General features: G+C 45.0%; 1 protein-coding gene across 35 annotated transcripts in view; it reads left to right on the top strand.

Annotated features, from left to right (window-relative positions):
• The window catches only part of Kalrn (kalirin, RhoGEF kinase), a 604,205-nt gene that overhangs the window by 44,597 nt on the left and 544,832 nt on the right, over positions 1-14,776 (top strand). For 29 of the 35 annotated variants that reach the window (XR_001781845.2, XR_001781844.2, XR_003951799.1 and 26 more), the window contains exon 1: positions 1-11,455. This exon is cut by the window's left edge and continues 13,510 nt beyond it. The exons of 1 other annotated variant lie outside the window; for it this stretch is intronic. Coding sequence is in view for 31 of the 34 variants with exons in the window: in XM_006522386.4 (XP_006522449.1) it covers positions 11,365-11,455 (91 nt within the window). In the remaining 3 variants the exon portion in view is untranslated. 5 more of the 35 variants (NM_177357.3, NM_001164268.1, XM_006522363.4 and 2 more) reach the window with 4 other exon arrangements.

The following is a 14,776-nucleotide window of genomic DNA, read 5'->3' as shown; positions in this document are numbered from 1 at the left end:
AACAAACCCACCCTAGACAAACCTGCATTCCTCTCTCTCTGAAAGATTGTATCTGCTTGACCTCTTGCTTTGGTCTGGGCCATTCCACTCCTTCTTTTATTCTTTCCCCCCTAAAATAAACTCTTTAATTGCATATTTATATCTTATGTTTATCTATGGGATGAGTAATTGCCCAGGTCCATTCTCCTCTTAGTCTGGCTGTTGTTAAGGGGTTAGACTAAGTGCGTAGTCACTGCCCAGGACTCAACAAGGCCAGGGCCTTAGACTGTGGCTGTATTTGCACTACTTCAGGGTCTCCCTGAAGTCCCTGCACAGGGGCACTTTGAGTAGTCCAGGAACTGCTTTATGTAATAGGAGTAGGACCCCATCTGTATGGGGGGGTGGGACAGAACAGATGGAGGCCTGGGAAAGAAGATAAGAAGCAACATTGTCAGCTCAAGGTTGATACTGAAAATTAGGTTCCAAAGCTAGATACTTCCTGTCTCTTCCCATATCCCCAGCCTTGGTGCCCCAAGGATGTTCCAAGGCATGCTGAGTAAAGCAGGATTGTCTAGCTGTTCCATCCCGGTCAACCCCCTTTCACCTTGAGTTGCTGCTGCAAGGCAAACTGTTGATGCAGCTGAGAGCTTGTGATTAGCAGCCAGGGTATTCTGTTCCTTCTTGTATTCTCAGTCATGGTTCAGGATGTGATTCAGGGTAAGTGGCTACATAGTAAGTGCTTGCTGAACAAGGGAGAGCTGCTCTTCATTCACTCTCTATTTATCCTTTCAAAGATTTTTCTCAGCCAGAAATTTGACATAGGACAATGAACAGGAGTCGGTTGGACAGAAGGACACAGAGAGAGCTTAAATGTCATAGGGTCCTGTGGACGGCCAGTGTGTGGCCCAACTAAGTTGCCCGGAGAAGGTTTCCTGTGGGTCTAGAGAATTAGATGAAGGCAGAGTGGGAGCAGCCTTCCAAAGCCTGTGAAGAGCATATGTGATGGTCTAAAGGGAAGAGACAGCTTAGTGTGGAAAGTATAGGCTGGCAACACCATGGTGATCATCACTGTCTTATACTCATGTGTAGTACCTGCTGGGTGGGGTGTATTATTATATTTATTAACTTAGTTAGGTGTTACTAACATCCTCATTTTGCACAAAAATTGGAGGCACAGAAACGTGGAGTGATTTGATGGATATCACATGACTATGGGAGGTAGCTTTGACATAGGAGGGTGGTTGCCTCCAGAGTCTAGGTAGTGATAATGCATAAATCAGTCAGTCTCTCTGACTCTGTCTGTATGTCTCTCTGTCTCCTCCTTCTCTCTCTCTCTCTCTCTCTCTCTCTCTCTCTCTCTCTCTCTCTCTCTCTCTCCTCTCGTGTTTCTCTCTGTCTCCCCACCCCTCTCTGTACTCCCCCATAGGATCTTGGCATGCAATTAGATATGCCTAGGTTTTGGTGGTAGCAGTCAGCTTAGAGGATGTCTAGTTGACACTGACAGAGCCTCTGACATGTTCTAATTATTGAGTCTTTCTTTCCTTGCCTCAGTGGATGGCTTGGCTTTGTCTTGTTTCTTGTGAACAGACCTGGAGCTACAAGAATGGCTCCTATCTCTGAGTGGGGAGAAGAAGGGGAAATGTTTTAGGGGCCACAACTCAGGAGAGGGGCAACCTCTCCTAGATGTAGCCACTTGCAATGATTGCTGGGGCTGCACATCTTAAAGACTGGCTGGAGGAGAGTAGATGAGGTGATTGACAACTTTGTCCTAAGCAATTGGCCAGGAATAGAGATGGAAGGAAGGATGGATTCCGCCTTTTCTCTACCTTCCTCAGAACTGATGGTCCAACCCCAAGCTTCAGAGCCAAGGCATGGTGCCAGATCTTGCCCCCATGCCTTATAAATTTCTATCCTGTACCCAGGGCTTACAGTAACCACTTCCTCAGTAGTTGTGTGTCCCAGCAGCAAAACCAGTGTCTTTAGGGTTCTTCTCACTGCCCGTCACTGCCTGCTCTGATGAGGCACGTGAGCCACACATTGGTGTTCGGAAAAATTAATGTTTTCAAGATGCGCTCTGCACAGTCTTAGCACGTCTGTGCCTTTTTCTTTCACCAGCTGAAAGTAAAGAAGCATTCTTAGACAATTACTCCCCAAGGGAGCCCAAGGACTGGCTTTGTTTACTGAGTGTTTTTAGTTACGACACATGAAGGTCTGGGGATTTTTGGCTTTGAGTTTTTTTTTTTTTCTTTCTTTCTGTTTTTGGTTATAAAGATAGGGAAGATGAGTGGCTTCTCAACGGGGTCCTTGGAAATTCCAAGATTGTGAGAGGCATGTTCTTACGTGGGTATAGTTGTTGAGTCTGAGATAAAAAGCAGTAAAATATGACAGATGGAACTCAGGTTCAGGGCTTACCTCAGGCCAGCGTTGTACCCCAATGTTTGTGAGTTATCCATCTGCATCTGTTTGGAGCCACATCTACCCTGAGAGCCCCTTCTCTTCCCCTGGACTCCCTGCCTTCGAGGTGTCTGCTGAGAGATGCATTATGGGAGACGCAGTCATGATCAGTGATCATCTTCCGCTAGTCTGTGCCGCCTGCCACTTCTTGCAGCTTCCCACACTCCGAATATTCCAAGTGAATAGGGATGTGGGTTAGTCAAAGCCTGTAGCACAAGGCAGGGATGCTCCACTAGAGAGCGCACGGTATGACGCTCAGCACCTTATTTCTGACAGATGCCACAAAGGGACCACACTGCTCTGTCCTCATTGCCATCCCTGTGGCCTCAGAATTATTCTAATCCTGTATAGCAGTGGTTTCCAACCTGTGTGTCTTGACCCCTTATCCTTTCACAGGGGTCACATATCAGATATCCTACATATCAGATATTTACATTACAGTTTGTAACAGTAGCAAAATTACAGTTATAAAGTAGCAATGAAATAATTTGGTTGGGGCAGTCACCACAACACGAGGAATTGTATTAAAGGATTGCAGCATTAAGGAGGTTAAGAAACTTTGCTCTAGTCACTTCTTGGGTAGGACTGGGACCTGAGAAGAAACATTGCTCTCACTGACCAAACTCTCCTAAGATTTGTAAGCGGCAGATAAATGAATAGCCTGAGAGGAGCTGTGGCTCCTGCTGAAACTCTTTAAGTTCACAGAGTGCTCATCTGGATTCTTGTGGCAAGCCAAGGCTGTGGAGCAGAGCAGAGGGTGAAAGGCAAATGTCTGACATACCAGTGCGACTTCATCTAACAGCCACTGAGGTGGATAAGCCTGGTGGTGATTCCAAGTTGGGAGCTGTCTGAAACCATCTCACATTCTGTATCCTGTGAGTGGGAAGTGGAGAAGGAAACGGTTGCCTGGCCCCGAGGGAAAAAAGATCTGGATTTCTATTTTTGTCAGCCTGAAATGCTGTGAAAATTACCAGAGGAACAAATGGCTATGCTACAAAGTTACACCATGAAAGCATAGAAAGATCTCTGAGTGAATCCCCTACTCCTTAGGGATAGCTTCTCCTACCAGTTTGGTGAATTTTCTATCAGAGCTCTCTTGACACACACTGAAATATATACTCGTGTGTGTGTGTGTGTGTGTGTGTGTGTGTGTGTGTGTTCACAAAGTAGAATAATACAGATATCGCCATTTATTTTGCAAACCACATTTTTCCACACAGAATGGAGCATAGACATCCTTTCATGTTGCAACATATCAAACTGCTTGTCCTTGTTAAACATTTCTAAATATAATTATCATAGTTTATCTTAACTAATAATTTATTGTTAGTCATTTGGATTACTCTTCCTCTTTTTGCCTTTTTTTGGTTTACTGATTGAATATATTGCGGTGTGTATGGGTACTGATCTTGTAGTAGGTGAGGGTCTTAGAGGTAGAATTACTGGGCTGAGAGCTATGCATGCTAGAAATGTTAATAAGTTCTGCCAAGGTGATGTCTAAAAATCTTATATCAATTTACTCTCCAGCATGACTGTGGCTTTTTGCTTGTTTTGCCAAGCTGATGGGTAAAATGTGGCCTGGTTATTATTTTTATGTTGTGTTTTCCTAGTTACAGTTTTCCTCAGACATTTCCATTTCCATGTTTGTGAATTATCTGTTTATATATTTACTTATTTTTATACTTTATATTTTATACTTACTATTTTTTTCTAATGTTTTTAGCAGTTTCTTATAAGTTAAGAATATTTGTCCTTTGAATTATGTATTGATGCAAATGTGGCAAACATTTGTCTCTTGGATGCTATTTTGGCATTGCTCATGGTTTTAAAAGTTTACCTTCACTTTTGTCTTTGAGAACTTAAAATGTATGCAAATACAACACATTTACATTGTTAAAAATTCAATATATTTTAAGTATTTTTATATAACCCTCTTTCTATCTGCCAAGGCACTTTTCCAAGGTAACCATTAGCAGTAGGTCCTTGTGAATACTCCCAGTGTTTTGTTTTGTGAATATAAACAATCTAAATCTAGAGATCACTAATTTCTTTTTTTATTAGATATTTTCTTCATTTACATTTCAAATGCTATCCCCCAAAGCCCCCTATACCCTCCCTCTGCCCTGCTCCCCAATCCACCCACTCCTGCTTCCTGGCCCTGGCATTCCTCTGTACTGGGGCATATGATCTTTGCAAGACCAAGGGCCTCTCCTCCCATTGATGTCCGACTAGGCCACCCTCTGCCACATATGCAACTAGAGACACAACTCTGGGGGTTACTGGTTAGTTCATATTGTTGTTCTACCTATAGGGTTGCAGACCCCTTTAGCTCCTTGGGTACTTTCTCTTGCTCCTTCAATAGGGGCCCTGTGTTCCATCCAATAGATGACTATGAGCATCCATTTCTGTATTTGCCAGGCACTGGCATAGCCTCACAAGAGATAGCTATATCAGGGTCCTGTAAGCAAAATCTTTCTAGCATATGCAATAGTGTCTGGGTTTGGTGGTTGTATATGGGATGGATCCCCGGGTAAGGCAGTCTCTGGATGGTCCTTCCTTCCATCTCAGCTCTGAACTTTGTCTCTGTAACTCCTTCCATGAGTATTTTGTTCCCCATTCTAAGAAGGAACAAAGTATCCACACTTTGGTCTTCCTTCTTCTCGAGTTTCATGTGTTTTGCAAATTGTATCTTGGGTATTCTAAATTTCTGAGCTAATATCCACTTAACAGTGAGTGCATATAATGTGTTTTCTTTTGTGATTGGGTTACTTCACTCAGGATGATAACCTCCAGGTCCATCCATTTGCCTAAGAATTTCATAAATTCATTGTTTTTAATAGCTGAGTAGTACTCCATTGTGTAAATGTACCACATTTTCTGTATCCATTCTTCTGTTGAGGGACATCTGGGTTCTTTCCAGCTTCTGGCTATTATAAATAAGGCTGCTATGAACATAGTGGAGCATGTGTCCTTATTACCAGTTGGAACATCTTCTGGGTATATGCCCAGGAGAGGTATTGCTGGATCTTCCGGTAGTATTATGTCCAATTTTCTGAGGAACCAACAGACTGATTTCCAGAACGGTTGTACCAGCTTGCAATTCCACCAGCAATGGAGGAGTGTTCCTCTTTCTCCACATCCTCGCCAGCATCTGCTGTCACCTGAATTTTTGATCTTAGCCATTTTGACTGGTGTGAGGTGGAATCTCAGGGTTGTTTTGATTTGCATTTCCCTGATGATTAAGGATGTTGAACATTTTTTTCAGGTGCTTCTCAGCCATTCGGTATTCCTCAGGTAAGAATTTTTGGTTTAGCTCTATACCCCATTTTTTAATAGGGTTATTTGATTTTCTGGAGTCCAGCTTCTTGAGTTCTTTATATATATATATTGGATATTAGTCCCCTATCTGATTTAGGATTGGTAAAGATCCTTTCCCAATCTATTGGTGGCCTTTTGGTCTTATTGATAGTGTCTTTTGCCTTACAGAAGCTTTGCAATTTTATGAGGTCCCATTTGTAGACTCTCGATCTTACAGCACAAGCCATTGCTGTTCTGTTAGGAATTTTCCCCCTGTGCCCATATCTTCGAGGCTTTTCCCCACTTTCTCCTCTATAAGTTTCAGTGTCTCTGGTTTTATGTGGAGTTCCTTGATCCACTTAGACTTGAGCTTAGTACAAGGATAAGAATGGATCAATTCGAATTCTTCTACATGATAACCACCAGTTGTGCCAGCACCATTTGTTGAAAATGCTGTCTTTTTTCCACTGGATGGTTTTAGCTCCCTTGTCAAAGATCAAAAGACCATAGGTGTGTGGGTTCATCTCTGGGTCTTCAATTCTATTCCATTGGTCTAGTTGTCTGTCGCTGTACCAGTACCATGCAGTTTTTACCACAATTGCCCTATAGTACAGCTTTAGGTCAGGCATGGTGATTCCACCAGAGCTGCTTTTATCCTTGAGAAGAGTTTTTGCTACCCTAGGTTTTTTGTTATTCCAGATGAATTTGCAATTGGCCTTTTTAATTCGGTGAAGAATTGAGTTGGAATTTTGATGGGGATTGCATTGAATCTGTAGATTGCTTTCGGCAAGATAGTCATTTTTACTATATTGATCCTGCCAATCCATGAGCATGGGAGATCTTTCCATCTTCTGAGATCTTCTTTGATTTTTTTCTTCAGAGGCTTGAAGTTCTTATCACACAGGAGATCACTAATTTCTTTTCAAAAGCCGTTTAATATTAACTCTAAGCTGAACAAGCTAAAACCTGAAACCAAAAAATGATGCTCCTAATGTTTTGGATTTTGGAATATTTTGAAGTTTTAAATTAGTGATGATCACCTAGTAAATTACATGCAAATACTATAAAACCTAAAAAACTAAAACCAGGAACACTTCTGGTCCCAACAATCTTGGCTAAAGTATTCCTGCATACTGTTCTACATTTTGTATCTTAAGTGTTTTACACACGGGAGTGCTGGAGATTAAATCTAAGGCCTCACGCATGTAAGGCAGCTTCCGTACCTCTGAGCTGCAGCTCCTATCCTTCAGCGATTCATCCTGAGGTCCTTGGCATGCTAACTCACAGAAAGGCTCCTTCCTAATTCTTTCCCTAGAGCCTCATGCTCTCCCATCATGTGGTGTGACCCTGTCGAGTTGGCTTTGGATTTTTGTGCTTTGGTATATCCTCAAGGAATATTGAAAACTGTGCACTCTTCCACACATTTAACTTTTTATTTTAGCATAAGTTTAAAAAGTTGCAAGTAATATATTTTCTAGCCCGTTGAATATTGTATATAGGCTTTAAATATATATTCTTCAAAAACTCAGAGCTGTAGATTTACATGAATTGGAAAACACAAGTCTCATGAAAGCAAGCAGCCAAATCAGATGTATTCACTTCCTGTCAGAGACCGTCTGCCTTCTTTTTAAAATTCAAGCAAGCATGTTAATTAGACACCCCTCTGTGACAACCCTGTCTTCAGGATTCTAATTCTCAGATCAGTAGACAGGTAGATAAATAGACTAGCCGTGCTCTTTGTCTCCTCAACGAAACGAGGCACAGTGTTTTGCAAGGCCTTTTCATGATCTTCCCTCATCTGTGACTGTGCCTGTGCTTCATGAATTCACCACCCCCTGTCTGACTTATCCATGACACTATTACAAATCCCCCCAACTGTCGTGGTTTAGACACTTTATCCTTGTGAGTATCATGGCTGACCAGGCAGCTCTGATGTAGATAGATTCCTTAGGTTCTACTGCGGAGATGGGAGGGCAGGATCCTCCAAAGAGGCATGCTGGATGATGTAGTGAGAATTCTGGTTTCTTTAAAAAAAGTAAGTAAGTAAGAAAGAAAGAAAGAAAGGAAGGAAGGAAGGAAGGAAGGAAGGAAGGAAGAAAGAAAGAAAGAAAGAAAGAAAGAAAGAAAGAAAGAAAGAAAGAAAGAAAGAAAGAAAGAAAGAAACAAACTCAGAAACAGGGATGTGCTTTCTTTTGAGTCCCAGGTGTGGGATACGGGGCTGCTTCACATTGTCCACGGCAGCTGACTGTGATTTGCCTTGTGCTCCAGGAGAGGCATGATTTTGTCAGCTGCAGATAGTTTCTGTGATTGTGTGATGTTTGTAATTCTGGGGGCTCTTCAGAGGGTGTATAAATGCTACATTCTGGGGGACAGGGTGTGTTGTTGGTTGGTTTTGGTTTGTTAAGTTGTCTGGTACAAAGAAGAAACAAGAAGAAGAAATTAAATACCATGACAGTGGAGACCAAACTTGCCCCAGGGAACTCCATGATCCTAATCAGCAGGAAGTAGTCTAACAATACTGTTTGCCCCCTTTCCCTTCTGTCCTTTCCCCCTTCTGTCTAGTGTTAGGGTGTTGAAAGGGTGGAAGAAAAGGGGTAGAGAAGGGTGGAAGAAAGAAGAACCCACAAAGTAGCCAAAGTCTGGCTACAGAATGTTGTTTGTAGATGGGAGCTAGGACTCTAGGGATAACTATGTAGCATGGTTAGGACTCTGGGGAGTTACTAAGTAGCATGGTTCCCTCTGTGTGGCTTACACTTCTCATACCATGGTGGGAGACTCCAAGAGCAGTTTTATTTATTCTTAACTCTGTTATTTTTAAATGTCTTTTAAAAAGTTAGGCAATATAGTTCAATGGTAAAAGTTCAAAAAGCGTAGAAAGATACCCTCGATTCCCATGTGACTTGTGTGCTCATCCAGAGAGTAGGAAAAAAGAAAAGCGTGTATCTCATGTTTGGATACCAAAGTCTATTAATGGTTTCCTTCTTGAGGGTGTTTGACTAGGCTTTATTTGTGCATGACACGAGGCTAGGATTGATAGACCTTCAGGGACACCAGGGACACCGAAGACCTCTGTGGTGCAAGGGCTGACTACATGGCTAATTATTTTTAAGAAATGTCAACATAATTCATCTGCTGCAAACTATTATTATTATTTTGAAACAGTCTCATTCTGTAATCCAGGCTGGCCTTGAACTTGTGTTCCTCCTGCTTCAGCTTCCTCAATAAGGACTTATAAGTGAGAGTTACACCTCTGTCTGATTCTCTTGATTTGGAAATAAGAACTAAGAGGATGGTGAGATGGCTCAGTGGATATAGGTGCTTACCTCCAAGACTGACTTCCTAAAAACTGATCACAGTATAGAACTGATTCCTTCAAGTTGTCCTCTCAGACAGACAGACAGACACACACACACATGCACCCACACCCATATGCACACACACGTATAAAGTTAAATTTTAAAGAGCAAGGAAAATAAAGAAAATAAGATCCAAGGAATTGCTAATTCAAGTTGACTAGTATGTAGCTGTCATATTACCTTGGATGGGCATGTATAAATACTAGGGATTTATCAGGTTTAATAATGAGTTGTTATACATTTTTTTGAAAGGAGAAAATTCCCAAGAGGATTTTTTAACTGTTAGTTTTAGATCTATGCTACCCAACATTTAGCATTAACTTGGGGGTGTAGAGAGCCCTTTTTAATTCCTTTGTGCTTTATGCTCACCATTATCAACCCTGGTGTTAGTGGTGTGGTGTTTCCTTTTTGCTGGACTGAATTGGTAGGGTAGGACTTCACAAAGATTTGGAGGAGATGGAGAAGGGTCTGGGGTGAGAGAAGGGAGAGGCCCCTTGCAGGGACCATGTGAGCTTGTTTTTGTGGCAGTGACTGATAACCTCATCTTCCTGATTCTTTGATGCTGAGCATGTGACACAGAGAGTCAGAAAGAAGCAGTAAGGGGAAGCAAATCCTCTGAGAGGCAAGCAGCCCCTTGGTTTGAGTCAAGAGTCACTGCGGGTGAAGAGACTGCTCTCAGTGGACTGAAGTGGAGGATCCATGCTGTGAGGGAAGCTCAGCTCACAGTGACTTCTGGGTAGACATGGCCCTGTGAGGTTTAAACTGTTTTCCCTGGCTTCTTAGCCGTCCTTTTACATTTGAGGTGCTTTGGGAAAGACTGTCGGCAAGGTGGTCATGTGAGTTTGGAGGGTTGGGAGACTTTGGTAAAGAGCTCTGTGAAGAGACCTGATCCTTCATTGCAGGTTGACCCTGATGTCTGGACTTCCGCTTGTCCTCTACTGCCCTGTCTTCTACACCCTTCCCCAAAGTGTAACTGTTTCTTAAGGGCCTAGTATTGATCTCTTATTACAAACACTGAAGAGGGGACCAGTTTATCATACCTCTGTACATGGGACCTAGTTCAGAGGGAACCGGATCCAGAATGGAAGAGTTTTATAAGGCTGAGAAACAGTTCTGTTGGTTAGCTGGGCTGTTGGGGTGGTGCCCTGAAAGTGGAGGTTCAGTGCAGTGTGGGGCTTCTAGTGGCTTGCTGGGGGAAGCAGGAATCCTCAGAGGAGGACAGGGAAGGGTGTGTGTGTGTGTGGGGGGGGCGATTCAACTTGACAGTGTGGTTTTAAGCCAGTGCCGTAAGAGGTTTTGTGATATCTTTCTAGGTTAGGGAATGGAGATAAGATCTCCCTGAGGTCAGAGGTAAGCAACAGGAAAGCTACATAAAAGCAGGGTCGATGCAGGCTAATCAACCCCTGTCTTTCTCCCATGCTGCCTGGCAGATATTTGAGGTGACATTTAAAGCCATTGTACAGATCTGCAGTGGACCTGTGGCAGAAGGAATGTTTTCTGAAGCCCGAGGAGAGCTGAGGATCAATTGTGTGTCTAAGGGCCGTTTTGTCTAGCTCTTCCTGTGTGGTCCCCTGCTAGATCTCTCTTTACCTTGTAGGAGAGCCTTCCAGGAGAGAGAGCTCAGGGTTCCCCTCTCCCGGACTCCTAGGGTGTGTGGGCAGGCAGGGTACATTGTAGAGTTCAACCAAAATATGGAAATGGAGTCAGTGCTGAAGGTAAGAGAGGAGAGCTGTGACAGAGCAGACAGGTCACCATCAGAGAATCACCCAGGGGAGCTGGTTAAAGATGCAGGCCTCTGGGAGCCGGGCATCTGCACGAACTGCCACCCCTCCCTGGTGAATCTGCTGCCCATTAATTTGAGAACTCTGAGGTGAGAATGGGTGAGGTTAGCTGGAGAGGCCTCTTGGGAGCGGTGGACTTGAATTTCAGTCTGGGTGATACCGTCTTTCAGATATTGACTTCATGTGAGGACCCAAGGAGCGTGTTCACCTGAGGACACTCGGCTCTCACAGGAGAGGCTGGCAAGTGTCCATGCCAGTCCCTGGATGGTGTTTCTGAGATGTTGCTTCTGACACTTGGGCAGTAATTGCTGAGGGGACAGAAGTGCTGAGGATGGTATCTGCCAGAGCGTTTGGTTCACGTTGGAGCTGAAGCGCAGCTTGCAGGGCAAAATGGTAACCTGGCTGAGCCTACTTCCCGGAGAGGGGTAGGAGGAGAACACTGTGTCTGTTGAATAGTCTTCATTCTGGTCCACAGATAGCAGCAGCTGTGCCGTCTCATGTGTGGCCTTCACTTGCCAGTTAGCTGCACGTATCTGAGGAGCGTGGATAGTGCCGCGGAGAGATCAGAGGTCCCAGTTGTCCTGGGAGGTGAGTGGGAAATATCTGGGACCTGATTGGTTCTCTCCTCCCTCGCTGCTGCTTGCCTTCTGTTCCCTCCACTTATGCTGCCTTTATCTGATTGGGAACACAGTGTTTTCCTTTTGGATGGGTGAAAAGATGGAGAGAGAACAGTGCCAAGAAGAGAAGAAGGAACGCCGGAGAGAAGGGAACACATCGCAGTTATAACAGCTTAGTAACTGCAGACATCCAGACAGGCAGCAGTCCTCTGCAGTGGATGGGTGCTCTTGGCCTACATGTAGTCACTGATTTCAGCGGAGGGGGCTGAACGAGCCACACTGACAGGAATGGCTACCCTTGATTTGGCTACGATGAAAGAAAGAGCCGCTGTGCTGTCATTGTTTAAGACAAAACAACAACAAAAACCTACCTAATAAGGTCTTGTCCTGGCAACATTCTGTCCTTTCTAATTGCACCACAGCTGAATGACAAGCCTAGCAGTCTCTGGGAACATTTTATTCAACTTCTAGTATGGCTGTTTTAAAGGACAGCTCTGTGGGAATAGCAGAAATGAGTAGTGGTGGGCTGGGGAGCACCAAGGTGCCCTGCTTAAAGGACTGAAGGCAACCAAGAGTAAAATTCTAGGCTGAACAGCTTCCTCCTGGGTTTGACCCAATGGGTGATTCTGTATCCCAGGGTTCATTGTGTGGGGGGAGGTGCATGCACCCATGTTGTTTTCTTTTCTGTGGCGAATGACACCAAGTAAGGGAGAAGCTAGAGTTGGCCTCCTTCTTCATGCCCGCCATCAGCACAAGCAGAGAGCTGCAGTTTATATTTGTGCTTATAAGGGCATGAGGGCTGCCTGTCTGTTCCCCAGGTGATGTTCCTCTTACAGCCCCTCTCTGTCCAGGTCTTCTGCTTGGTAGGCGTCTCACATTTCAAGTTTTGTGTAAGTTGCATTAGGAGACAAAAAATAACTTTGGCATTCTTACTTGGAGATGCACTCTCTGGCTGACTGTAAGCCCAGGACCAATGTGACATATCAAAGGCTGTTTGTCAGTCATCATACATCCTGTGCCTGTGGCACGCTGGTACTGTTCTGCTTCTTAAGCTGTCAGCATAGCCCCATGGGGAAGGCTTCCACCTCTCTAGGAAAGGCACTACATTCTCTAGGGAATGTCAAGGTCCAGACATCTCGACAAGGGGGAGCCAGTTCATACCTATGTACCATTTGATATAAATAGTTCAACTTCTTGGAAGATGACTTTGGTCTTCTTTAGACAGAGGAAGTGAGTCCTCTCCCACAGAGCTCGTGGGGTGGTTAGGGCTGACAGATGTGAAAGAACTAAGAAGCACTGGCCGCATGCGAGTGGGCAATAGATTCTTGTTATTCACAAGAGGGAGGACCGTGGGCCATTTCTCTCCAGAGAGAGGAGAGGGCTTTGCATTCTTTTTTAGCGACTCTTGCAAGATTCTTGTCCATTTAAGGTAGTAACAAAATTGCACTAACAGAGCCTGAGAGGTATCTTCTTGGGTGGTGAGGACTCTGCTGTGTTCCATAGCAGCCCTTTAAGAGGTAATAAGGATGCTGGGCCGGACAAAGGGTGGAGATTATGGCTCCACCCAATTTCTCCCTCCCTCTGCTAGTTCCTACCCTCCTGGACATGCCTCCTGCCTAGCCTGAGTCCTTTAGAAACATGCAAACTATTTCATTTTAGCCCCCTTGACTCCAGCTGCCTGACAGAGACCAGGAGGCGGGGAGCAGAAGCTGCCATAGCTAAGCTGGGCCACAGCTGTGAGGAATGTGCACTTGGCTGTTGAATGGAGGTGCCCTAGACCTGGAGTCCCCTCTGCTTTCTTTCATTTCTGTGATCAGGATCCCCTTTCACCAGAGGGACAACCTTCTCATGTAAGTGGCCAGCCCACTGACCAAGGGGCTCCAAGGGAGGGGAGAATAGAGCACTCTGCCCCTACTCTTGAACCTGCTGCACGCCGGAGACAGTGTCCAGAGGCTGGCGGGCTGTAGTCAAGCCACAGTCAATGCTTCTCCTGCCATCCATGTGGGATGGGTTACCTAGAAACCCTTGCTTGTCTATTCAGTCAGTCAACCATCACTTGAATTAACGATTGAAGTCAAAGTCACTTGAATGGTTCTGAAATAAGGCACTGTATTAGGTACCTTGAAGGAATGACCCAAAGATGTTTAAGGAGCAGATCTGAACTCCATGTAGTTTATAGTCTGATAAGGTAGAAGAAATGTATACAAAGGAGGAACACATAAAGGAGGGAAGATCGGGGAAGGCTGCCCGGGTTCTGTGGCATTTGAGTCAGACATTGGAAGATTGAGGTATGGCCCTGAGAAGGAGCATGGAGAGACAGGGCCCTGACAGGAGGTGCTGCATCAGAGATACAGGATTGAAGGGTCAGAAGGATAGGGGAGCAAGGCTCTAAGGGCAGGGGAGAAGGCCAATGAGAACCTTTGCCTGCTTTGCTTACCAGTGACACCAGGAGCTTCCCTCCTTCGTGTTGAGCCTCACAGTTCCTCCGTGAAGCAAATGCTGGCCTTTCTAGTTCATAGGGGAGGAAGCTGAGGCAGAAGGCCAAGAAATGTTAAGTAGGAACCAGGGTTTGAACTTGAACATAGCACCTTAGTGCCCAGTCTCTAATAGAATCCATGAGAGAAGTAGGAAGAAAGGACCTGCAAGCTCTTTTCTAGTTGTGAGTGTCTAGCATATTTGGATGGGGAGACCTGAGGTCCCCACAATGAGGCAGTCAGACTCCTGGACTTTTTGGACTGGTTCCAGAGTCCAGGATGGTTGAGCATCTGGCTTCTCATTCATCATCCTATTGGGAGAGCCACTGGCCTCTGTGTGGGAGGCACAGGAAGCCAGTATGGTAGGAGATACTAGAATGAAATTTTAACCGTGGCCTTCTCCGTGGACTTTCATTCCCAAGGCTACCTCAAACCTTGCTAGTGTGAAGAGCCCTCCCTGACTCCCTCCCCCGCATCTCCAGCCTCCCCTGGGGTTCATGCAGGCTCAGTCTGCACACGGCGTGTTCTGCACTTGCTCCTTTGTTGCTGTGAAACGGGCTCCCAGCACAGTCAGCCTCTGTGTGGGAGGACTGGTGGCTGTCTTTGTAGGCAGGCATTTGCTTAGAGCAGGCTGCGTGTGAGCCCAACATCCGAGAATCTGGCCTCCTCGAGTCGGTTGGTGGTGGTGGCGGGATGAGGCTGTGCCCTGGAGACTGACTGTGAAGGATGAGTTCAGGGTGGGATGACGGACCGCTTCTGGGACCAGTGGTATCTTTGGTATCTCCGCTTGCTTCGGCTTCTGGATCGAGGTATCCTGA

This window comes from Mus musculus, chromosome 16 (genome assembly GCF_000001635.26).
Source record: "Mus musculus strain C57BL/6J chromosome 16, GRCm38.p6 C57BL/6J".
Classification (NCBI taxonomy): Eukaryota; Metazoa; Chordata; class Mammalia; order Rodentia; family Muridae; genus Mus; species Mus musculus.
The sequence above is the reverse complement of the archived record's forward strand: the minus strand, read 5'-3'. Positions and strand labels throughout refer to the sequence as shown.